General features: G+C 48.5%; 4 protein-coding genes across 4 annotated transcripts; 3 read left to right on the top strand and 1 right to left on the bottom strand.

Moving 5' to 3' along the window:
- The first annotated feature begins 1,509 nt into the window (after positions 1-1,509).
- Positions 1,510-4,590, top strand: Vtn (vitronectin). The gene is made up of 8 exons (NM_019156.2): positions 1,510-1,652; positions 1,742-1,861; positions 1,938-2,276; positions 2,356-2,495; positions 2,674-2,830; positions 2,912-3,064; positions 3,840-4,193; positions 4,400-4,590. Exons 1-8 carry the CDS (start codon positions 1,589-1,591, stop codon positions 4,507-4,509), a joined length of 1,437 nt encoding a protein of 478 aa, NP_062029.2. The 5' UTR covers positions 1,510-1,588; the 3' UTR covers positions 4,510-4,590.
- Positions 4,591-5,992: 1,402 nt separating this feature from the next.
- On the top strand, positions 5,993-6,864 carry Sebox (SEBOX homeobox). The gene is given in 3 exon segments (NM_023951.1): positions 5,993-6,020; positions 6,168-6,328; positions 6,487-6,864. Coding segments are annotated over 3 exon segments (567 nt in total).
- Positions 6,865-9,270: 2,406 nt separating this feature from the next.
- On the bottom strand, positions 9,271-13,843 carry Tmem199 (transmembrane protein 199). Its single transcript, NM_001024992.1, has 6 exons — positions 13,633-13,843; positions 12,337-12,410; positions 11,670-11,759; positions 10,806-10,848; positions 10,487-10,599; positions 9,271-10,021 (listed from the first exon to the last, which is right to left on the bottom strand). The coding sequence occupies exons 1-6, from the start codon at positions 13,841-13,843 to the stop codon at positions 9,926-9,928; spliced, it is 627 nt and encodes a 208-aa protein (NP_001020163.1). The 3' UTR covers positions 9,271-9,925.
- A 171-nt stretch (positions 13,844-14,014) lies between these two features.
- Poldip2 (DNA polymerase delta interacting protein 2) lies at positions 14,015-24,383 on the top strand. Its single transcript, NM_001401983.1, has 11 exons — positions 14,015-14,213; positions 15,544-15,625; positions 16,928-17,025; positions 18,981-19,077; positions 19,239-19,314; positions 19,523-19,630; positions 19,705-19,841; positions 20,556-20,582; positions 20,780-20,905; positions 22,766-22,845; positions 23,442-24,383. Exons 1-11 carry the CDS (start codon positions 14,053-14,055, stop codon positions 23,554-23,556), a joined length of 1,107 nt encoding a protein of 368 aa, NP_001388912.1. The 5' UTR covers positions 14,015-14,052; the 3' UTR covers positions 23,557-24,383.
- Positions 24,384-24,500: the final 117 nt, after the last annotated feature.

A 24,500-nucleotide genomic window follows, 5' to 3' on the forward strand; every position in this document is an offset into this window, starting at 1 on the left:
TGGCTGAATGTATGCCCGTCCCCTCTGGATGGTTAAAGAGTCGCAGTTGAGATTCTTAAAGTCCTTTAATGCCATTTAGGCTTCACACGTCTGTAGGGAGGAAAATTTCGTGTTTCATTTTGCCGCTGAGACTACTGCAGTCCATAGAGAGGTGACACGAAAGGCACGCCCACCTATGATTACAGAACAGAAAACTTAGGGGCTTCAGAAGCGTGCCGGTGCCTGACATTTGGCCCCAAACCTGACACTCCACACCAGTGAGCGTTTTCTTTATAGAGGGATCACACTTAGAGTCTAAAAAGTATGCCCAATGCGTCCATTTTTAATAAATGAGGTCATGGAAGGTGGGTCCAGGAGGGTCCAGTGAGGATCCATGGTTTAGTGGAAGCCTCATGAATGGGATCTGGGACTTTAAGAGCACTAGTTCTTGCAGAGGACCCGGGTTTGATTCTCAGCATCCAATGGCAGCTCATAACTGTTCAAAACTCCAGTTCCAGGGGATTCAAAGCCTTCGTCTGACCTCCACAGACACAAGGCAGGCATGTGGTGCACAGATGCACCCATGAGCAGACACTTATACACAAAACATAGAAGAAAGAAATCTTAAATTTTAAAAAAAGGAATGGACTCTGGCCTGAAGCATTAGAATTCATTACTTCCTATGCTGTGACACCCAGCTTAAAGAGAACAAGGAGAGGCCAGAAATGAAGCTCTGTTCTTTTATGGGAAGAAAAGAAAACCTCCCCCAGAGTGCTTGCTGGCTCTCCCTCACCCCTCCTTCCACTGCCCTAAATATCCCTCTGTGAACTGGGGGGTGGGATGGGACAAGCACCTAGCCAGGCACGGATGTGCCTGATCAAACAGTAAATCAATAACTGCTTATGGGAATGAGTTGGAAGCTACTCCGGGCACCAAACGTTTTGTCTGTTTTAGCTCATGGAATCTTTCAACACCTGATGAGGCAAGGCACCATGGTCCCATTTTATAAAAAGTAAGGCTCAGGTGGGGGTTGGGGATTTAGCTCAGTGGTAGAGCACTTGCCTAGCAAGCTCAAGGCCCTGGGTTCGGTCCCCAGCTCCGGAAAAAAAAAAAAGACCAAAAATGCGCATGTGCATGTGTCTTAACGCATATGTTTTGGGGCTGGGGATTTAGCTCAGTGGTAGAGCGCTTACCTAGGAAGCGCAAGGCCCCGGGTTCGGTCCCCAGCTCCGAAAAAAAGAACCAAAAAAAAAAAAAAAAGTAAGGCTCAGGAAGATTATCGTGACTGGCTCAGAGGGTGACAACACCGGCTTTCTTCCCACCTTCCCAACTAAGCTTGTTATCCCTCCTGCCCATGACCCTGCTGACTCTGGTCTTGGCGAGGGTTCTGTTTCCCAGCTCTCCTGGGGCTGGGGTTCTGGGAATGTGACCCTTTGCTGCAGCTGTGTTTGGAGGATGGGAACGGGGCGGGGTCAGAGGATGAGCAAATAAAGGCAGAAACCCAGGAAAATAGGAGCTCTTCTTCAGTCTGATTCTTTCCCCAGGCAAGACAGTGAGACTCCAGAAGCTCCGAGCCCAGTTTGCCAAGGCCCTCTGCTAGAGGCCTGCCATGGCATCTCTGAGGCCCTTTTTCATACTAGCCCTGCTGGCATTGGTTTCTCTGGCTGACCAAGGTGTGGGAGGGGATTGGTGGGCATCTAGGGTAACGTAGGGTGGGCAGGTGCCCTAGACTGGGTTGTAAATCTGATATTGCCTCTCGTAGAGTCATGCAAGGGCCGCTGCACTCAGGGTTTCATGGCCAGCAAGAAGTGTCAATGTGATGAGCTTTGCACCTACTATCAGAGCTGCTGTGTTGACTACATGGAGCAGTGCAAGCCCCAAGGTGAGGTCAGAGCCCCGATGGCTGGGCCAGGGTCCCTCCACCACTGGACACTCACTACGTCCCATTCTGCCTGCAGTGACCCGGGGGGATGTGTTTACCATGCCAGAAGATGAGTATTGGAGCTATGACTACCCGGAGGAAACCAAGAACAGTACCAGCACTGGCGTGCAATCCGAGAACACCTCTCTACACTTCAACCTAAAGCCTCGAGCCGAAGAGACTATAAAGCCAACAACTCCTGATCCTCAGGAACAGTCAAACACCCAAGAACCTGAAGTGGGGCAACAGGGAGTGGCCCCAAGGCCTGACACCACTGATGAAGGAACCTCTGAGTTTCCAGAAGAAGAGCTGTGTAGTGGAAAGCCCTTTGATGCCTTCACAGACCTCAAGAATGGTTCCCTTTTTGCCTTCCGAGGTGACTCTGTGGACAGGTTTGATGGAGGTAGTGTCTGCCTTAGGAACATCTGCTTCTCACACAGTTTCCCCTGTTCTAGGTGAGTATTGCTATGAGCTAGATGAAACAGCAGTGAGGCCTGGGTACCCCAAACTCATCCAAGATGTCTGGGGCATCGAGGGCCCCATCGACGCTGCCTTCACTCGCATCAACTGTCAGGGGAAGACCTACTTGTTCAAGGTACCAGACCTAAGTCTGAATCAAGGTAAAGGGTGACATGGAAGGTGCTGGGAGCTGTGAAGACAAGGCAGTCAGAGACTCCAGGAGCTAGTGACAGTCAGTTTAGGATATAGGACTGCTTCTGTCCCCAGCAGTATGTCTCCACTCTTTCATCACTCTTTTCATGTCTGCCCTTCAGGGTAGTCAGTACTGGCGCTTTGAGGATGGTGTCCTGGACCCTGATTATCCCCGAAACATCTCTGAAGGCTTCAGTGGCATACCAGACAACGTTGACGCAGCCTTAGCCCTTCCTGCCCACAGTTACAGTGGCCGGGAAAGGGTCTACTTCTTCAAGGGTACTCAGGGTGGGAGGAGAAGGGGGCAAGTGGTGGAGTCCCTATGCTATCCCTCCTGATGCCATCTGCTCTGCTCCTCAGGAAAACAGTACTGGGAGTATGAATTTCAGCAGCAGCCCAGCCAGGAGGAATGTGAAGGAAGTTCTCTGTCAGCCGTGTTTGAGCACTTTGCCTTGCTTCAGCGGGACAGCTGGGAGAACATTTTTGAACTCCTCTTCTGGGGCAGATCCTCTGGTATGGAGGGAGGGCAAGTCTGGCTTCTTTTTCTGGAAAATGGGTTTGAAGTAGGGCTGGGCTGTGATGGTGAGGGGTCGGGGGGGAGGGGCCTGGAATTGTGGCACCATCGATCAAGAGCTGTTTGCTCTGGCTAGACTTTGCTTCTGTTGACTTTGGGGAGTAAGGCTTGGCTCCATTTGGACCCCATACCTTGGACTTTGCCTAACACAGGAGAAGGAGGGGCTGTGGCTGAGGGGCTTAGAAGGGGCAGAGATATGAGGGATACAGTGGAAAGAGGACATAGGAAGAAGCACTGGAAAGGGAGGCTGGGGCCTGGGACCTGGGTACTGAGTTGTGTGTCTTTTTTTTTTTTTTTTTCTCTTTTCTTTTTTTCGGAGCTGGGGACCAAACCCAGGGCCTTGTGCTTGCTAGGCAAGCGCTCTACCACTGAGCTAAATCCCCAACCCTCTGAGTTGTGTGTCTTAGGCAAGGCCTAGCAAATGAACTCGAAAGGTCCTACTGGAGCTGGGTGAGGCGGCACATGCTTTTAATCCCAGTACTCAGAGGCAGAGGCAAGGGATCTCTGGGTTAAGGGGCCAGCCTGGTCTTCATAGAGAGGTCCAAGCCAGCCATGGGTAGGTGCTGAGATCCTGTTTCAAAAACAAAAAAAAACAAATAGGTAGATAAGTAGGTAGATAAGAGGATAGGCAGGCAGACAAACAGAGACATAATGCCTTGCTGGAGGAATCAAAGCCTGAATCCTCAAAGTGCATTAACCCCTTCCCTGTTACAGATGGCGCCAAAGGACCCCAATTCATCAGCAGGGATTGGCATGGTGTACCAGGGAAAGTGGACGCTGCTATGGCCGGCCGCATCTACATCACTGGCTCCACATTCCGCTCTGTCCAGGCCAAAAAACAGAAGTCTGGGCGTCGAAGTCGAAAACGCTACCGTTCACGCCGAGGACGTGGCCATAGCCGCAGCCGCAGTCGCAGCATGAGCTCTCGTCGCCCATCGCGTTCAGTCTGGTTCTCTTTGCTCTCCAGCGAAGAGAGTGGGCTAGGAACCTACAATTACGATTATGATATGAACTGGCGCATACCTGCCACCTGCGAGCCCATTCAGAGCGTCTATTTCTTCTCTGGAGGTGGGAGCCCCTTCTACTCCGTAGACTGGTTTTGGCTAGGCCTTTCCCGCAGGTCCTGGTCCCTGGATGCTGAACACAGCCTGTAGATGGTGACCCTAACTGCCTGGTGTTCACCTTCCCTTCTGAGAAAAAGCTGTTTTCCTTCTTGGGACCATGGACAGGACCAGGCAGAATCTCACATACCCTCTTTCCATTCTCTCTTTCAGACAAGTACTACCGAGTTAACCTTAGAACACGGCGAGTGGACTCTGTGAATCCTCCCTACCCACGCTCCATTGCTCAGTATTGGCTGGGCTGCCCAACCTCTGAGAAGTAGGAATCAGCACCCACACAGCTGAGCTTCAGAAACCTCGTCCTCCAGCTTTTTCCTCCCAGCCCAATAAAGTGTTGGCCCCAAGTTTAAGACTACTGTCTTGAATAGGGTGGACAGCCCTGTCCCCTTGTCTTAGGGTTTTACTGCTGTGAACAGATACCATGACCAAGGCAAGTCTTATAAAAGACAACATTTAATTGGGGCTGCCTTACAGGTTCAGAGGTTCATTCAGTTCATTATCAACAAGGTGGGAGCATGGCAGCATCTAGGTAGGCATGGTACAGGAGCTGAGAGTTCTACATCTTTATCTGAAGGCAGCTAGTGGAAGACTCACTTCCAGGCAGCTAGGGTGAGGGTCCCATGCCCACAGTGACCCACCTACTCCAACTATGCCACATCTTCAAATAGTGCCAGTCCCTGGGTCATGCATATTCAAACAATGACACCCCTGAATAAAGGAGGGCAAGTGGAGCTCTCAGGACTGATTGAGGGACAGAGAAGACCCTCCCTGGGCTCAGGTGCTCTTCCTAAATCAGAGCATGGGGGCTTGTGAGACCCCTTCCTTCTGAGGCCCTGCCACCTGTCAGTTTCCCAGGCATCGTCCCCAGGTGAGCCTTCTTTGATCATGGAGTCAACCAGGACCTTGGAGGGCACGAGTAACAGGACGGGGTGGCATTCAACTCAGCTTTGCTGTCCATCATAAATCTGTGATACAGTTAACTCCTGAGCCACAGAGAGACAGACTTCTACAACATGAACCCTAATGGGGGCTTTTCTCCGAGGCCTCTGTCCTGGGCATAGGGCAGGGAGAGAGAGGGGGGAGGGCAAGAACAGGAAGGACTCGACATACAACTCCTCCCTCATAGTAAAGCAGCTCAGAGCACCCTCACGAAAGGGGGATGCTATAAATGTAAATGTCTTTGTGAACCCCTGGTTCACCTATGGAGTCTTCCCTGGCTCTAGGATGCTGGGTCGGCAGCCCTGAGGGCAAGCTGGTGGTGACATCTGTTCCCTATCCCTGCTGACAGGAGGCAGCTTCAACAGCATCTCCATCCTATCCAATTTCACTGTGTAGTCCTCAGAGAGTGGGGCAGGAATCCACCCTCTTTCCCCTGAAGGAAGCCAAGACCAGTATACTTGGGAATTTTAGGGCACAGCTGAAGCCGTGGGTTTCTGTGGTTTGAGGGAAGAATTTCACAAAGTACAGGATTGAAGGTGTAGACTGTCAGAGGCTGAGGTTGAGGAGGGAGGTGTAACCAGCTTCTTGGTGAAGGTGGGGTGTGCATCAATCTAGTCAAACCCAGATCTCTACCAACCCCAATCCTGCTGTGTTTCCCACTTCTCAACCTATCTTGAATGAATGCCAAGCCTCTTTCCTCTAGAGGCGGGGCCACCCACTCTGAACGGCTTAAAACCCTAAGGCCCAAGTCTGGTGTGGGACATAGCTGGGGCATGGCTCTCTAGCTCCTCACCCTGTGTCAGCTCCATGGCCAGTCCTGTGGAGGCATCTCCAGGTGACCTGGTGGGGAAAGGGTAGGTAGGTCGAGGAAGTGTAGCAAGGTGGGATGGGGAAGGGTGAAGAGAGGAGGGAATAGGGGTTGCAGAGGCTGACCAAGCCTTTGAGGCTGGGGTCTTGGTTTGATTCCCATCCTGACCCACAGGCTGTGCCAGTGGGTTGGGTCCCCATCGGAGGAAGAGGACCACTTTTAGTGTTGGGCAGTTGCTGGAGCTGGAACGGGTATTTGCAGCTAGGCCCTATCCTGACATCAGCACCCGTGAGCACCTGGCTCAGATAACTCACCTGCCAGAAGCCAAGATCCAGGTGAGTCACAAGAGCCAACTTCTGGGCTCAATACACAGCCTTTTCTCTCTGGGATGCCCTCAAGTTGTTTTCTGTCCAGTGTGCATGCTTGTGTGTGTGTGTGCGAGTGCGCAGACATGTGTTGGTGCCAAGATCTATCCCTTTATCTTTCCTATCAGGTGTGGTTCCAGAACCGTCGAGCCAAGAGAATCAAGGACAGAAAGCCAGGAGCCCTAAATGCCAGGCTGGAGCTTCCCCCAAACTGTTCTCTTCCAGACACTCCCCAGCTATCTTGGGACCCTGGAACACCAAGCCATCCTCTACACTCTACCAGTTCAGCTCAGCAGACTTCGGCATGCCCACCACAGACCTCCTGCCTAGCCCCCATTTTGGGTCCAGGGCAGAGTTGGTCAGGGGCTAAAGCTGCAGCCCCATGTGGGACAAGTGGGGTGTCAGGAGTTCACTCTTTAGAGCAAATTGTTCCTCAGACTTCACTGGGCAACCTGTCTGACCTTATCTATACCTCAGCCATCGTCACCAATGTAGACCACTCCTAACTTAGGTGTAGAGCTTTTAAACCTTGGTTTTGGCTTTATAGCCAGCCCACCGTCTCTCCTAGGGAGCAGGTAAGAGAGAACCCTAGTTGAGGTCCTGTGCAGTGACTTGGCATCCATTTGGGAGCACATGCCCTTTGTCTCATCAGAAGGTACTGTCAAGGTAAGAGACCATAGTTTTCACCTTTACTGACAGGCTTCACTCGCCAACTCCTATTATCTTAGCTGGATGATCTCTTTTCCAAAGGGGCAGCCACCAGTCTAAGAAGGCCCTCAGGAGCTCATATGTGTGCCAAGGAAAGGGTACTAGACTGCTGGGACCCACACTTTCACGGTTTGGGGCTCCACTGCCCCACTTCCTGCCACCTGGACAAATTAATCAGAGCTGTGGATTTGAAGAGAGTGATATTAAAGTTACAGAAATAGAAGCCTGGGTCTAAGGTTGATTGAATTTCCCCAAAGATCAGATTGGCTGATCTCTGATGTGGGCTTTGGGCACAACCTGACAGAACTGGGGGTGGGGGCTGTTGGTATCATTGTCATCTGTAATACTGACTAATCTCCAAATAAAACAACTCTTTACTTTAATCTGGATTTTTGTGTTGCAAATTAATGGGGATGAGGTCTGCCTGCCTGGGAAGTTTATCTGCCATTACCGAATCCCTGATAGGGCCAGGTGCCACAGACTCTGGGTTGGAATCATGTCCAGGCTTCTGCTGAGCTCAGAGCTCTCCCAGGCTCTGGGGTCACAGCAGGTTGCCTCCACCTCTGGAGCTGCTTTGCTTTGGAGAGAAGCATGGGGTCTGTGCTCGTCTTGCTGCAGGCAACCCTAGCTTTGCTATAGAGCGATGACTCTGGAATCCTGTCTGCAGAGGAAGTAAAGAGCTTCATTTGATGACACACAGTTAAAAACCCATTAAATGCTACTTCCTGCTGCTTTACAGAGGAACTCAGGAGTAACTGGTAAAGCTGGACATGCTGTCCCTCTGACCAGCTGCCATGCGCCTCATAGAGTGCTTTGAATAAAGTAGGGCAGAGAGAGAAGTGGTTGAGAGAATTCACGTTCCTGTTATGACCTGGTCGGCTAGCTCTCCGCACTCTGCCTGGGTACATGGAGCAGTCCCTGCAGCGTGGCTCTCTCTTGCTTTCCCCAGATGTTAGCATAGCGCCTGGCACACAAAACTGTTGTTGGTGAGCTTGATACCACAGAAGCTTGTCGGCCTGTGTGGAGGGGCTGGGATCTAGTGGACAATCCCTCCCCACAAAGGACCCCAGGTTTACTGAGACACCCTAGGCTGGTCATAGTCGTTGGAAGAGATTCTGATGGAGTCAAAACCTCTAGCATTTGGAAGACTTTCTACTTAAATTCAGGTACTTAAGGCTAGGATAGTTTGGCATACAGGGAACATTGAGCACATGCGCACCCGCACGTGTGCACGTGCACACGCGCGCGCACACACACACACACACACACGCACACACACACACACACGCACACACACACGCACACGCACACACCCCAACAACGCTTAAGATGAGACTTTCTGACCCAACCTTCAACAGTCCTGGTTATCAGAAACATTGTAAAATGCCACTTACAGATTGTTACACTTGACACTCTCCAGAGTAAGAGGAATGAGTAAACACAGTTGACAAACTGTCTACTGATCTAGTTAATGAGAAGCTTAGCAAACAGACAGTCCAGAGAGAGGGCTCAGTAGGTAAAAACATTGGCTATACAACACAGACAAGCAGAATCCAGAGTTGGATATGATGGTGCATATCTATAGTACAACACTTCTACAAAGTGGAGATGGGAAAAGGTGCCCTGGAGAATACAGTGCGACAGCAGAAACCAGAGACCTGCTTCAACAACGAAATCCTGAAGGTTGCCCTCTCATCTCCATATGAAAACCTTGGCACATATGTTCCCCTATTTATATTCACATCAGGATGTAAAATATACTTAAAAAATGGAGAGAGAAGACAGTATGAGAGCACTGCTAGAAATAAAGTCTACAATTAGGAACAGAGGGGCTTGAGGGGCTGAAGTGACAGCTCAGGGTTAAGAGCATTCACAACTCTTGCAGAGAATGGAGGTGCAATTCCCAGCATCCACACATAGCTTTGTTCTAGTCCCTCTTCTCATCTCCTGTGTGCATATGGTCCACATATAGTCAGACATACACAGGGAAGGAAGGAAAGGGAGGCAGGCAGGCAGGGAGGCAGAAAGGCAGGACAAACAGACCTCCAAGGCATATGCCTGAATCCTAGGGGCCAGGAGGCAGAGGTAGAAATCAGCCAGGGCTACACAGCAAGACGCTGTCACAAGTGGAAGGGCAGATATTGAACAACTCACAGAATTATGCAAGTTCTCTGCTTTGTGTTCTTAGAGGACCAAAAACAAAATACACTGAACACAATAAATATTTATTGAATAAATAACATCTTTCAAGTGCCTTAAACAGATTCTCTAACTTACCTAAGTTCTGAAAAGTATAACAAAATGAAGACAACGGGACAAGGTAGACATCTTTGGCTCCATTTGGAGGAGGGCCATAGCTCATCATCTGATTTCTCTCAGGCTGTTTGACTTCTGGAAAATGGTCTGACACCATTTCCTTTTCTATAAAGAGTTAGCTGCCTCGCTTCTAGTTCCATCATCCTGTATCAACTGGTTTTTCTTCTACTGATTGATGCCTGTCTTCTGATTATTGGGCCAGTTCAAGGCAGTATAGTCCATCTGGGGGAAAGGCCTGGATTCTACTTACTTCTAATGAGAAAAGCCAGACTCAGTAGACCCCAGAATGGACCAGCAAAGGCAGATGGGCACTGGATTCAAAAGTTACTGAGATCAGTTCTTTTAAAGAAACACTGTTTGAATCTCCTCTATCCCTCCCCAAGGAAATTCACAGCAGACAGGGCTCCCCAAAGAACCTGACCTGGTCCTCTGACTAATTGGAGATGAATACAGAGAGCACGGTGGGATGACTGAGAGTCAGTGATGGGCAAAGGAGAGCCTGGGGCTCCCCAAACTCCTTCCAGACACTGATGGTGAAGCACGTCACAGCTCGCCCAGTTCTCCTTCCATTGCCCTTACCATGACGTACAGCTCTGCCAGACCTACCACCGAGGCAACGATCAATGCAGCCAGCACTCTCTGCAGGGGAAGAATTAGGGATAAAGGATGTTGGCCAGCACCCAAATCTGCAAGCCCTCAGCACCCCGAATGAGGACTGAGATTCCCTACTCCAGTCCCTAAGTCATCAGTTCTCAACCTGTGGACCACGACCCCTTAGAGGGTCAAATGACCCTTTTGCAGTGGTTGCAAATCAGACAGCCTGCATATAGATTTACATTATGATTTGTAACAGCAACATTACAGCTAAGAAGGAACAATAAAAACTTTCTGGTTGGGGTCACCACAACATGAAAAACTATATTAAAGGGTCACAGCATCAGGAAGGGTGAGAACTATTGCCTTAAGTTGTAAGGGAAAGGTAGCTCTTGGGACTGCTACCCACCCCAGGACTATTGGAAAGCTAGTGTCCCCTGTTCATTGGATAAATATATCCAGCTGATTAACCCAACAAGGGACACTTTGTCCTGTCCAGTGCCTACTCACCGAGGCCATTTCTGTGAAGATATACTGGCTTCCTAGGTAAGTGCAGACAAAGGCAGCTGCCACTGTGACAATGAAGTTGAAGATGGTGATGACCAGAGCCTTCACTGACCTCACTTTGAAAACAGTTCAGAGAAGAAACATTTAGGTCAGCATTCTCAGGGAGGACTAATTACCTCATGGCTGCCTCCCCATCTATTGTGTTCTCTTCAGAGACCAAGTCTGAATAGCTTGGCCTTGATCCCACAATAGTGCGTTAGGAAGGAGGGCCATGACCAATCCCAGGGAGAGGCTTGAGCAGCCTGGGTTTCTAGCACCTTACCTTGCTTTCCTAGGTCACTGAGAGTCCCCCCACACTGTGCATCCTGGGAAAAAGTAAACAAATGAACAAAACTGTAAAACCAAACAACAACAAAACAGATGACTTCAGAGTGAGCAGTTCAGAAGTCCCCTCCCCCAGCCCAGTGTCAACCTTTCTATTCGCCAACACACTAACTCTGCCCTTCCGTTGGTTCTTTAGCTTGGGACTTGGATGGTGTCTTTTAGATCATAAAAAGGAGGATCCAGGCTCCCAGGACCCATCTACTTTCCTCTGTTACAGCAGAAACATGCCAAAGAAGTCCTGTCAGGAAAAAGAGGCTACAGGCACACCTGTAATCCTAGTATTTGGGAGGCTGCCTGGGCCACAGAAACCCATAAACGAAAAAGCTCCACTGCTCATATCCATTTCTGTGACATTTAAGAATCAGTCACCAGGGCTGGAGAGATGGCTCAGAGGTTAAGGGCACTGACTGCTCTTCCAGAGGTCCTGAGTTCAATTCCCAGCAACCACATGGTGGCTCATAACCACCTAAAATGTGGTTTGGTGCCCTCTTCTGGCCTGCAGGTATACATGCAGGCAGAGCACTGCATACATAATAAATAGATAAATAAATAAATCTTAAAAAAAAAAAAAAAATCTGTTACCATCTAAGCCCAGAGTCTTAGTGAACACACCAAAGACTCTTTTTTGGTCCACATAGAACACAAGTCTTACAGTTCTAGAACAGTGTATAAACCAAGTTCAAATTCCCACAGTTTTCTTTTCTTTTTTGAAACAGAGTCTCACTTTATAGTTCTGGTTGTCCTCAAACTCTGAGATTCATTTGTCCCTGCATCAGGAGTACTGGGGTGTGTGTGTCATTACCTGACAAGTGACGTTTCGAGTGATCCGCTTATACTCCTCATTGGCTAGCTGTATCTTAATCTTCTCTAGCCGGGCAACTAGCTCTGGATTCTAAAGCAAAAATAAGCACAAGAGAAGAATGACATTCTTCTACGCATTTCTTGTTACAGAATATATCATAATCATTGGTTTTTAAGTACACTGTAGTCCTAAAGGTGCTGGGATAGCTGCAAACTAGTTATGTTTCCACTGCTTTGGAAAATGATTTATTTACTGGATCTCAGTTTTCCAAAGTTGCCAGAGAAGGTTTCTTTCTTTGATCTTAGATTCCCAAGAGTTTGTTTTTTTCTTTTTTAAAATCTTTTGTACATGCTCATAAACCCAAGCAGTAGTGTGTATGAGGAGGTAAGAGACAACCTTTGGGAGTTAGCTCTTTCCCTACACCCTGTGGGTCCTGAGGATTGAACCCAGGTTGCCCTCCACGCTTGGTAGCAAGTGTCCCACTCATTGAGGTATTTCACTGCCCCCCAACCCCCAATTTTATTTATAGATTGGTGATAGGACCCTTGTCAAGTACTCTTCTGAGCCGCATTTCAGCTATTCCAAAGAATTAAAATCTAAGATTTCAAACCTAAAAGTTGATTAATAAATCCCACACCCAACTCTCACAGATCTATCTGTTACATACCCGGGGAGGCTTCACAATCTCTGGAAAGTAGATTTCACTGCCTTCTAGGAGTTCATGAAGGTATAGCATGGAATCTGGAAAGAAAAAAATGTTTCACGTAACGACCCATGTAGCTGAGGCTGGAAAGCTGATAGAAGGGGGTATCCCTAATTTTTATCCAAATAAAACATGGCTGTCTCTGTTAACTCATATATATGTTGTTGAGACAAGGTTTATCATGTAGACCAGGCTCGCTCAGAAAGTCATTATATGATCAGTCTAACCTTAAACTCATTAAGATACACCTGCCTATCTCTTGAATTCTCATGTACCTCATCTAGACCAAAATTCACAATCTTACTGCCTCAGCCCCTCAAATGCTAGGATTTCAGGCATATGCCATGCCCAGCCTTGTGATCATTTTCTTTCTCTCCTTGTGTTTATTCATTTATTTTTCATTTTACTCAAGATAATTTTCAACTAAGAAAAATCTAGGGCAATTCCACCTAAGTATATTTTTAGTGCCACACGGTTTCACTTTAACAGTCAGTTTTCAATTACCCTACCAATGGTAAGTTATTTCTGTGAAAATAATAAATCCATCCTAGACAGAGACAGGATTGAGTTGTGATGCTAATGACTCAGAGGACACTGTATTAGAGGATCTTTCTCTAAGGTTCTCTTAAGTCTGAATAGTTGATCATCTACCTTTTGCACTTCTGGCCAGGATATGTCAATTCTGGCAAAACATGTTACATGCTAGTTTATCCTATTCCCTACCTTGACAGATAAATAGGTCTGAAGAGGAGAAATGACCTCTTTAAAATGTCTAGAACTAGATGCAACTCTCCAGTTCAGATCTTTCAATCTTTCAATAGTTTTGTTGTTGTTGTTACCGTTTCCCTACCCTCACCCCTAAACTGGGGGCCTTGTATTCTCTCCCTTTGCCTTTGAGATGGAAGGAAAAATCATTTTTCCCAAACAGGATAAGTTCACTATAGATACATGGCCTCAAAATGGAGAAACTCAACCTGGCAGATAGTACTGGGCTAGACTCTCGAGTTCCTAAAAAGTCACATGGACTTAGGTGGACCTAAAAAAGGACTCAACAAATTCTGAAAATACGTTTTGTCATACACGAAGAATTTTCACGGAAGTTAAAATGGAGTCCTAAACCCAGGGTTTATGAGAAGGCTTTTGGAGTGGATAAATGAGAACTCAGTAGGCATTCGAGAGTGATAGGAAAAAAAAGAAGAACGACTCAGAGGGGATTAGATCTGAAAATAAGGCGGCGACTCTTGATTGGGGACCGCTCACTTCTTTCTCTCAGGTGCTGATGCAGATCTCGGATCAGACGGAAGGAAACCAGGCGCCGGGGGCCCGTGGCGTTATCACTGCCCGCGTGTTTCTTCCCCAGAGCAGCCTCGAGCTGGGCACGCAGCTTTCGGGGCAGCTGCTCCCGTTCCAGTTCTCCGCCAGGATCCAAAGCGCGAACGAGTCGTTCGCCAGCAAGCAAGGAGGACGCCATTTCTGGCTCACGCTCTGATCAGGTGATCCCAAACTCGGACTTCCGCCCACCAGCGCCGGATGTAGCTGGAGGAGCACACGCGGCCGCGGGGGGCGGACCCGAGGGCGAGGGAGGGGCTTAGGCGCGGGGCAGTGTGGGGCGGGGGCGGGACGGCGCCCCGCCGCGGGTCGGGCCCTGTGTCAGCAGCCGAGCGGGCGCTCGGGCGGGACATGGCTGGCTGTGTGGCCCGACGGGCCCTAGCAGTGGGCAGCCGCTGGTGGTCTCGGTCACTGGCCACGACCCGAGGGTCGAGGCCACTGTGTGCGGTCGGTGGAGCAGGGGCCCTTCCGCCGGTGGCCACAGCGACGGCACGAAGGCATCTGTCGTCCCGGTGAGGGACGGAAAGGGGGACAGGGAACCGGGCCCAGACTCTAGGGAGCATTTCCTATCTAGCCGCTAAGGAAGCCAGGAGGCCTGACTCTGGGCAACCGGAGTGTCACCTGAGAAAGGGTGCGGAGCATGGAGCCGACATGCGCTGCTTGGGACATGTGCCAAGAGCAAGAAGGGAGCACTGCCCAGGACCCTGGCAGTGCAGGGAAGCTCCGAGGGAGAACAAGTAACTCTTCTTAAGGGAATCCTGCCATCCTGGCTGGAGTCCTCAGCACCAGTAGTGGGCTGCCATTTAATGGCCCTTTTGGGTCAGTGGCTCTCAGATGCTTTTATGGGGGAAACAAGTCGACTTAAGTGCCTACCTTTGTGGGTCCTACTTCCATGTGACCTTGGGGAGACTGATTTTGCCCATGTGACTTGGGAAATAGGGTTCCAGGCTTGGGGGTGGTGGTGTAAACAAAGCCTTGTAGGGATCAGACAGGACTGAAAAGTTGGGTATGAAGTTAACATTTCCAAAATAAAATCGCAGTGCTCTGACGGTCCATAGCAGAATCAATCCTATTTAAAAGGTTAACTGACCTGATGGTGGTTGAGGGAGGTATCGGCTATTTAAGACAAGTAAGTGTGAAAAGACACTGGGTGGAGAGACTGCAGTAAGTACTAAGTGTAGTGCTGTGTGAGGTGCCTTTGGAAGTCTAGAGATGCTAGGTCCTGGGGTCATGTTTACAGCACAGGTGAATGTGTAGAATTAGGAGAATCATGCTATGTAGCCAGGTTGGCCCAGAACTTGTTATTTATTTTCCAGCCTTAGCCTTAAGAGCCCTGGGATTACAGATGTGTGGAACCATGTTTGGTTCAGAACAGTTTGTCAAAGTAGCCAATGCCAGGCATAGTGAATACACTGTCAAGGAGCAGTGGGTAAGAGAAACAGAAGAACTGCTCTGCTCAGAACGAATGCTCTTACACACGAGGCATTTCTCTCAGAGAACAGAGTCTTTCATGGACTCAAGGCATGCATGGCAGTAGCTAAAATACAAAGTTGGAAGGATGGTTAACCCACTGTTAACCAGGAGGGCGGGTGAAAGTGTGCACGACCTTGGGAATGCTAAGTAAAGACCGGAGGAAGTAAGTCTGGAGTAGTTACACAAAACCCTGGAAGACTGGGAGAGCCGTCACCAAGCGGATGCCTAAGGCTGGATCTTAAAGGAGGAAAAGCAGCATCCTGATCCTCCGCTGTCATTGCCCTGGTCCTGCAGTGTGCTAAGGGGCTTTGTTCGTTTGTTTGGCTTTGCCTAACTGAGGACTGCTATCTTCTTTTCCTTCCCGATCAGAAACCGTGCTGAGGGCAAAGTGCTGGAGACAGTTGGTGTGTTTGAGGTGCCAAAACAAAATGGAAAGTATGAGACGGGACAGGTATGTATTGCGCTGGGTCAGTGCCCATTTTCATGGACTATTCTGTTTCTGAGTGGAGCTCGATTTGGTCAGAATACTGAATCTTAGTGGTATTTGTATCTTTTCATTCCATATCCCCTTGCCCACCAGTCTTTTTTTTTTTTTTTTAATGTATTTATTTTTTTATGTATGAGTATACTGTTTCTGTCTTCAAACACACCAGAAGAGGGCATCAGATCTCATTACAGATGGTTGTAAGCCAGCATGTGGTTGCTGGGAATTGAACTGAGGATCTTTGGAAGTCATGCTCTTATCTGAAACATTTCTCCAGCCCACCCACCAGTCTTACAGACAGATGCTATACTGCTGAGCTATCCCCCCAAGTTTCAATCCATTTTCATTTTGATGGTAGACTAAGAGCATACATTTGGGGCTTGTTTTGAGGGGCTGTGTAGCTCAGTTTAGCCTTGAACTCTTCTATAACCCATGGTGACCTTGAACTTGCGATCTTATTACTTATGGAACACTGGGGTTGCAGGTATATGCAACCACGTTCAACTCAGAACCACAAATTTAAAAAAAACGTTTCTTTTTTACATTTATTTAGAATGAGTGTGTGCACATGTGTGCGTGTGCCCAGGCACAGAGATCAAAGGGCAGCTTGTGGTAGTGTGCATGCTTGTGGGCGAGTGCATGTGCACTGGAGTCATACGCTTCTAAAAGATGAGATTTCTGGAGATAGGTGTATAGTAGCATCTAATCCCAGCACTCCAGAAGCAGAGCCGGAAGGATCACTTCAATTTTGAGGTCTAATGTGGTGATACTCTTAAAACACAGTTAAGAGGCAGGCGATATGGCTTACCTGCTAAAAGCACTTGCTAAGGAAGCCTAGAAGTAAAGACGGAGGACAGAGCTGATTCCATAGTCGCATAGCACCAGGGAGTCCAATGCCTCGCACTTCCTTGGGTCCCTGCACTCACATACACACATATGGATACCTGCACATACCTAACTAAGTAAAACAAATCCTTAAAACAGACAAAAAAAAAAAAAAAAAAAAGTAATCAGTGGCTCCACACTGGACTAAGACGTGGGCAGATCAAGGAAAGTTCTTAGAGGCCAAGGTGACCTGAAGAAGGGTGAGTGGGGTCAGCCCAGTGAAGAGGCATGAGAATACTTCAGTTGTCTGGGTTAAATTTAGTGTTTGATGGCAAAGCTGGGAATATTGTCCCAGGTGCCTCCACCCATGCCGCTTCATGGTCAGGGCCCACCGGGATGGATTTGCTAGACAGCAGGCTCACTGAGGTCTCTCTCTCTTCCTAGCTATTTCTCCATAGTGTTTTTGGCTACCGAGGGGTTGTCCTGTTTCCCTGGCAGGCCAGACTGTATGACCGGGATGTGGCTTCTGCAGCTCCAGAAAAGTAAGTTTTTCTCTGTCCTATCTCATGGTGTCCTCAGGTGGCCTGACTTGTCTATATGCAGTTGGGGTAAAAACAGCATCCCCTTGGTCTTTAGAAATAACCCCAAGCCAGGCATGGTACTGCACACATTTAAATCCCAGCACTTGGGGGGGCTGGAGAGATGGCTCAGCGGTTAGGAGCACTGACTGCCCTTCCAGAGGTCCTGAGTTCAATTCCCAGAAACCACATAGTGGCTCACAACCATCTGTAATGGGATCCGATGCCCTCTTCTGGTGTGTCTGAAGAGAGCTACAGTGTACTCATATAAATAAAATAAATTTAAAAATTTGGGCTGGGGATTTAGCTCAGTAGTAGAGCGCTTGCCTAGCAAGCGCAAGGCCCTCAGTTCGGTCCCCAGTTCCGGAAAAAAAAAGAAAAAAAAAATCCCAGCACTTGGGAGGCAGAGGCAGAAGGATCTTTGTGAGTTCAAGGCCAATGTGGTCTACAGAGTAAGTTCAAGGCCAATGTGGTCTACAGAGTGAGTTCAAGGACAGCAAAAAAGCCAGAGCTTTGTAGAGAGACCCTGTTTCAAAAAAAACAAAACAAAACAAATAGGAAAAAAAAAAATAACCCAGCCAACTAAAATAAAAGAAATAATTCCAGCCTGTTTCTCTGGCACTCGCCCCCATGGAGACAAAAGTTTTAAGTATATGGGGTCTCTTTGGGCCTCCCCAGAACCCGTCTGCCCTTCCTTTTTATAAACTCCTACTGCTCTCCCTTTTCATAATCCAAACCCCAGAGGATGTTCTAGGGGATTGCTTCTGTTTTTACTTCCTTTCTTTAAAAAAAAAAAAAGATTTATTTGTTTTTATTTTGTGTATATGGATTTCTTTTTGCCTGGATGTGTCTGTGCACAGTGCTCAGGGAGGCCAGAAAAGGGAGCTGGAGTCTCTGAGACTAGAGTTACAGATGGTTGTGAGCCGCCATGTGAGTGTTGGGAACCAAACCTGGGTCCTCCCCAGGTTTAGAGCAGCCAGTGCCCTTTAAACACAGCCATCTTCTACCCCTTCCTTATGAGTATTACTAGTCTTACTTTTTTATTTACTTAAATATTATTTATTACATAGCCCTGGTTGTCCTAAACACATAGAGATCTGTGTCTCTGCCTCTTGTCAAACCAGTGCTGGGGAGGGCATGAGTCAGCACACCAGGCTCTTCTTGGTTCCTCCCTTTCTGAGGGTTTTATTTTATAGAATGTATATTAGTGTTCTGCCTGCATGCAGGACTTTTTGCCACATTCATGCAGTGCTCCTGGAGGCCAGAAGAGGGTGTAGATTCCTCAGAACTTGAGTTAAAAACTGTGTGACCTTCTTGTGGGTGCTGGAAACTAAACTTGGGTCCTTTAGAAGAGCAGCTGGTGCTCTCAACCACTAAGCCCTCTTTCTAGCCCTGCTTCTTGGTTTCTTGATGTCCAGTTGGAAATCTTTCTGTTAATCTCACATCATCAATAAGGTACATTAAAAGAGGGAAGTTCCGGGGTTGGGGATTTAGCTCAGTGGTAGAGCGCTTGCCTAGGAAGCGCAAGGCCCTGGGTTCGGTCCCCAGCTCCGAAAAAAAAGAACCAAAAAAAAAAAAAAAAAAAAAAAAGAGGGAAGTTCCACACATAATCACAGCTAACCCTGGGGCGAAAGAAGTATAAGGTTCTCGTGGCCTTGGGGCTCACATACCAAGTGGACTTTTTTGTCCTGGCCCTCTTCAAGGAGGTGCCCAGAGTGGTAACTGCAGGGGCCCTGGGGATTCCATCGTTTGCCCTGACTAGGGAGAGGCTGGCTGGAGGTGTGTTGAGCAAAAGCCAACCTATGCCAAAACCCCTTTAGATCATGAACCAGGCCATTTAGGAGAGGAGATGGCAATGAACGGAGCCAAGCGCAGCTTGTTCCCCTCTGGGGTGACCTAGGCTGCTTCTCATCCCACAGAGCAGAGAACCCTGCTGGCCATGGCTCTAAGGAGGTGAAAGGCAAAACTCACACTTACTATCAAGTGCTGATTGATGCCCGTGACTGCCCACATATAGTAAGTAAGCAATGTGTGTGGGTCTGGGGTCCTCTCCATGGGAAAGGATTTTACTCCTTTAGGGACAAAGAGGGGTCAGAGAGAGCTCAAGTCAGCTCTGGGCCTTAAGGCCTCAGGACTGGGTGGTAGCTAAGGAACCTTTGAATCACCTTTTGCTTTAGTCTCAGAGATCTCAGACAGAAGCTGTGACTTTCTTGGCTAACCATGATGACAGCCGGGCCCTCTATGCCATCCCAGGTGAGGAGTTAGCATCCAAATGGTACCTGAGGAGCAGGGGTCTGGTGTCTGAGGGAGTGGAATCTGATGTTTTATCATCTGCTGGGAGGGATCATGGTACTGAGAACTGTGATGCCAGGGTCGCCTACCTTGGGCAAGGCCAGAAGGTATTTCCTCTCAGTTTCATTCTTGTGCTGTCTGAGTCTTACCAGCTCTGTCTCTGTGCCAGGCTTGGACTATGTCAGCCATGAAGACATCCTCCCCTACACCTCCACGGATCAGGTTCCCATCCAGCATGAGCTCTTTGAGAGATTCCTTCTCTATGACCAGACAAAAGGTAGTCTCTCAGCAAAGGGGAAGTGGGTGGCTTGCCCAGGACCATGGTTTGGACTAATGCGCCGTCTCTTCTAGCCCCTCCCTTTGTGGCTCGAGAGACGCTCCGGGCCTGGCAAGAGAAGAATCACCCATGGCTGGAGCTCTCAGACGTGCACCGGGAGACGACCGAGAGCATCCGTGTCACCGTCATCCCCTTCTACATGGGCATGAGGGTGTGTGCCTGTCTGCCTGGGCTTCTTCCTTCAGGGCTTCCCAGATTCAGTGTGGTATCCTCATGTGACTAAAGTGTTGGGAGTGGGAGTGTATCTGAACCTAAGCCCTCCCCCACAGTTCTGCCTTCAAGTGCTCATGTGCATATGCAGGGTAGGGTTGAGGTAGCCTCTTGATAATGGCCAGCATCATGACCATAGACCCATAGACCAGAAAGTAGTCCTTCATGCCAGCTTTCCTCTAATAGAGGAGATCTTTCTTGTGAGAAATACATACATACTTGCCTGAATCAGTGTGGATTGTCACACTTTATCTTTAATAGCTGGATATTTACTGATCTGTGTCTTGCCTCACTTTAAGCTAGGCCTACAGATACAAGTATAAATGGAAGACTTCCTCACTCAGACACGGGATGTCAGCATCCGTCAGAGCAGGACAGTAAGAGGGCTGTGAGGACAGGTCAGGCTGGCAGGGACACTGGTGAGAACAGAGCCCTGTAGTGGATTTCTGCTAGCATCCAGCTCTGTTGATTTTGACAGGATTATAGAGGGGGCAGAACAGGAAGGATGCAGGGAGGCTCTTGGCCATAGTTTTCCCACAGTCATCACTGGCTCCAGTCACAGCTTCATCAGCCTCTGCGCCTTCAGGAATACTTCACTTGAGATATGTTGATTGAACAGACTTAAGTCTCATCCTCAAACCTTTTCCCCCTCCAGGAAGCCCAGAATTCCCACGTCTATTGGGTGAGTGTCTCCTTGGCAGCAGCTCAGGAATAGTCTGGGGGTGGTGTGGAGGCACGGCGCTTGTTGTGGGCAGGGTGGATGCCTCCATCCACACTGTTAAGATGTAGATGCCAGCCTTTGTTGCTTTTTACTCTGGAATTCTGGGTGGGCTGGCCCAAGGATCATTCTTCCTCAAACACAAACTTTTTTCCTCACAGTGGCGATACTGTATACGCTTGGAAAACTTGGACAGTGACGTGGTACAGCTCCGGGAGCGGCACTGGCGGATATTCAGTCTCTCAGGGACCTTGGAAACAGTTCGAGGACGAGGGGTGGTGGGCAGGGTGAGCATCATTGGGCCACTATGGCCTAGTTGCTGGTCCTGTTAGCAGGCCTGGGAACCTCGTGTATGTCTTATTCCTCTCCAGTATGGATAGTGTGTGTTCCTGTGTGTATGGGTATTCGTGTGTGGTGGGGCAGATGGTCTGTAAGCTGTCACGGATGAAGGGTAAGACTTAGGAGCTAATTAATAAGGGACTGGGGATGTAGCTCAGGTGGAGGAGTGCCTGCCTTCAGTCATGAGTGACTCCAGCACCGCATTAACTGAGCATGGTTTTTGTGCCTTTAATCTTAGCACTGTGAGAGTTTAGGGTCATCCTTGACTACCTGGGATACATGAACCTCTGGCTTGAAACACATACCTCTGGAAACCAGGTCCGCTCCAAAAGCAGCAAGCACTTTTAACTGCTGGGCTCTCCAGCCCCCAAAGCTCAAGTACTTGCTGTTGAGTAGCAGGTCTTATTGAAATGTTTCCCTACCCTGCTCCCACACTTGGGGTCAAACTGGGGGCTTGATGCATGTTAGGCAAACACTCCAGCTACATTATACCCAGATGGCATGGCTTTTAAAAGCTTGAACTTGTAGGAAGTGAGTCAGAAGGATCAGAAATGTAAGGGCATATTTGGGCTACATAAAAAATATGAAACCGACCTGGGTTACATGAGACCCTGTTTGTTTGTTTGTTTGTTTGTTTGAACAAAAGCAAAACTATGGGCTGGTAAAATGGCTCCATGGGTAAGGGTGTTGCTTGCCGCTAAGCCTGCTGACTTGGGTTTGGTCCCTGGAACTCATGGTAGAAGGCAAGCACTGATTCCCTGAAGTTATCTTCTGACTTCCATGTATCAGACAGGTTGCATGTATGTACATGAATGAATGCACACACACCTCCCCAATAACAAACAAAGGCACTCTGATTATGGAACATGCACCAACTGTGTCATGTCTCCTTGCATTTATACCTCTACTGGTTCTTGATTTGATTTGATGTTCCCTGTCTCTAGAGAGATAAGGTCACGAGTATATTAATGTCATCCAGCATCATTGTTAAAAGAGACTTGGAAAAGTAGGGGGACAAGTAAGCATGGCTTGGGCTGGGTGTATGGCACACGCCTGTAATCCAGTACCCCAGAATTTGAGGTATGATTATTATTGTGAGTCTGAGGCCAGGCTGGGCTATGTGTTCTTTAAAAAAAAAAAAAACCAGGGGCTGGGGATTTAGCTCAGTGGTAGAGTGCTTACCTAGGAAGCGCAAGGCCCTGGGTTTGGTCCCCAGCTCCAAAAAAAAGAACCAAAAAAAAAAAAAAAAAAACCCAAAAATCCTAAATAGGGCTTGCCTTCAAATTCCAGCTACACATTCTGGAATTTTGGACTTGTTTTGTTTTGTTTGTTTCTCAAGACAGGGTTTCTCTGTGTAGCCCTGGCTGTCCTGGAACTCTGTAGACCAGGCTGGCCTGTAGATCCTCCTGCCTCTGCCTTCGTAGCACTGCAATCAATGGTGCGTGCTTTTACATTCGGCCTACGCAAGTTATGTAACAGTGTTTCTTACTGCTAAACTAGAGATCACACATAGTACTTCACGGTCACCGAGACAATAAAATCAGCAGGCACAGGGCCTGGCTGGCACTTGTTCATTTGAGAGAATGTTGAGAGATGTTTTCAAAGTCTGCTTAGCACTCATCCTTTGGTGCCCTTTTCCTAAAGACAGAAGGAAAGCCTCAGGTTATTGGCTGAGCAAGCCATTATGAATTTGTCTGCTGTCGTGGTTGCTTGGATGAAAGGAAGCATCTGGTAAACACATGGTGGCCCCATGGTGCAGAGAATGTTTCTGGGGCTTGGCCTGATCCATTCTGCCCGGATTCTTTTAGGAACCGGTGTTATCCAAGGAGCAGCCTGCATTCCAGTATAGCAGCCATGTCTCTCTGCAAGCTTCCAGTGGGCACATGTGGTGAGTGTATGCTGGAGATTATGTTCTCAACTCCACAGAAACTGCCAGTTAGCAAAGTGAGAGCTGGGGCTGGGTGTGGTAGTTGTTGGGTGTGGTACTTGGACACCTATAATCCCAGCATTTGGGAGACTGAGGTGGGTTTATGAGTTCTAGAACAACCTGAACTACGGAGTGAGACTATTTTGGCTCATGCCAACAATAAGAACCTGAACAAGCTGAACTTGTGGTCAGTTCAGCAGAGGTCCTGGGATGAGCACAGATAGGTGCTAGTCACTGCTGTGTGGTAGTGTGGTTTTCATGACTTTTCGTTACTTACAACTTGTGGCCTAAGGACTTAGGTCCCAAGACTTGGGATGGAATTGCTAGTATACTTGGGTTCCCCCATTAATCTTGAGTACGGAGGGCCACTTATGGAGTACATATCCAAATGGCAGAATCTGAATATTAGTGCGTTTTGTGTATGGTCAGAGGTTCTTGGATCTCTGCTTAGATTATAATCCCAGCCTTCCTCATCCAGTGCTGGCTCAATCAGAGGACATGGAGCCACACAGTTCAAGAGGCCTTTCACCCTCTAAACCAGCCTCTCCAATCCCTAGGGGCACATTTCGTTTTGAGAGACCTGATGGCTCCCACTTTGATGTTCGGATCCCACCCTTCTCCTTGGAAAGCAATAAGGACGAGAAGACACCACCCTCAGGCCTTCACTGGTAGGCCAGCTGAGGCCCTGGTTGGCCCCTACGAACAACAGCTCTCAACCCGTAATTGCTGCAGAACTCTAAACCTCTCCCTACTGTGGGATTCTTTTTTTTTTTTTTTGGAGAGAGATGGTAACTTTTCTTGGAAGACCCACATAAGACTCCTCCAAGGTTGGCCCCTGCCCAGATTCTGCTTACACCATGTTCCAGCAAAACTCTGTGTTCAGTTTCCACATGTTTCCTGGAGTGTGAGATGTGGTCAATAAAGCAGTGCTCACTTGGCCACCATGGCCATTTTTGTCTTAGGCCCCCTTGCTGGCCCTATAAGAACTCTTAGTTGCTTTCCGTGCAAAATTTCTTCTAGGGAGCTGCTGGCTCTGCTAAGGTATGTCTTCCTCAGAGGCCGGACATCTCCTGGGGGCAGTAGTTAACAGTGGACAGCACTGGACTAAGTTCTCAGTCTCTTTACTCTCTGCCCAGTGGAGAGGAGGCCAGCATTTAGAGTTGGACTGACCTGACTATAAACACAGATTACCCACCAGCACCCCTGGCTTCACTAGGCCTAGAGAAGAGTGAGGCAAAACCAGTCAGGTCTCCTGGAGCTGTGGGTTTCTGAGAATTGAGCAAAGTCTGTCAAGCATCCAGACCACAAGTGCAGGAGTTTAGCCGAGAAGCAGCTTAGGTTGTGGTCAGTGACCAAGCCAAGCCGCTTTCGGGGCTACTTTCAGGTGGACAGGAGTCAGAATTGGGCTGCATCTTGCCCCAGTTCTTAGGGTTCCTTCACCTCTGTAGTCACTGTTAGAGGTCCTTTCATTCTTGCATTATTAAATCTCAGTTCCAGTCCTTGTGAGTATTGTTCTTAATCTTCCACCGGGGGAGTGGTGTGTGGGTCTGTAGGACTACAGAGGGATGAGCCTCTTGACCTAGAACCCAAGGTCATGAGGGCACAGAAATAGAAGA

The sequence above is a fragment of the Rattus norvegicus genome, chromosome 10, assembly GCF_036323735.1.
Source record: "Rattus norvegicus strain BN/NHsdMcwi chromosome 10, GRCr8, whole genome shotgun sequence".
Taxonomy (NCBI): domain Eukaryota; kingdom Metazoa; phylum Chordata; class Mammalia; order Rodentia; family Muridae; genus Rattus; species Rattus norvegicus.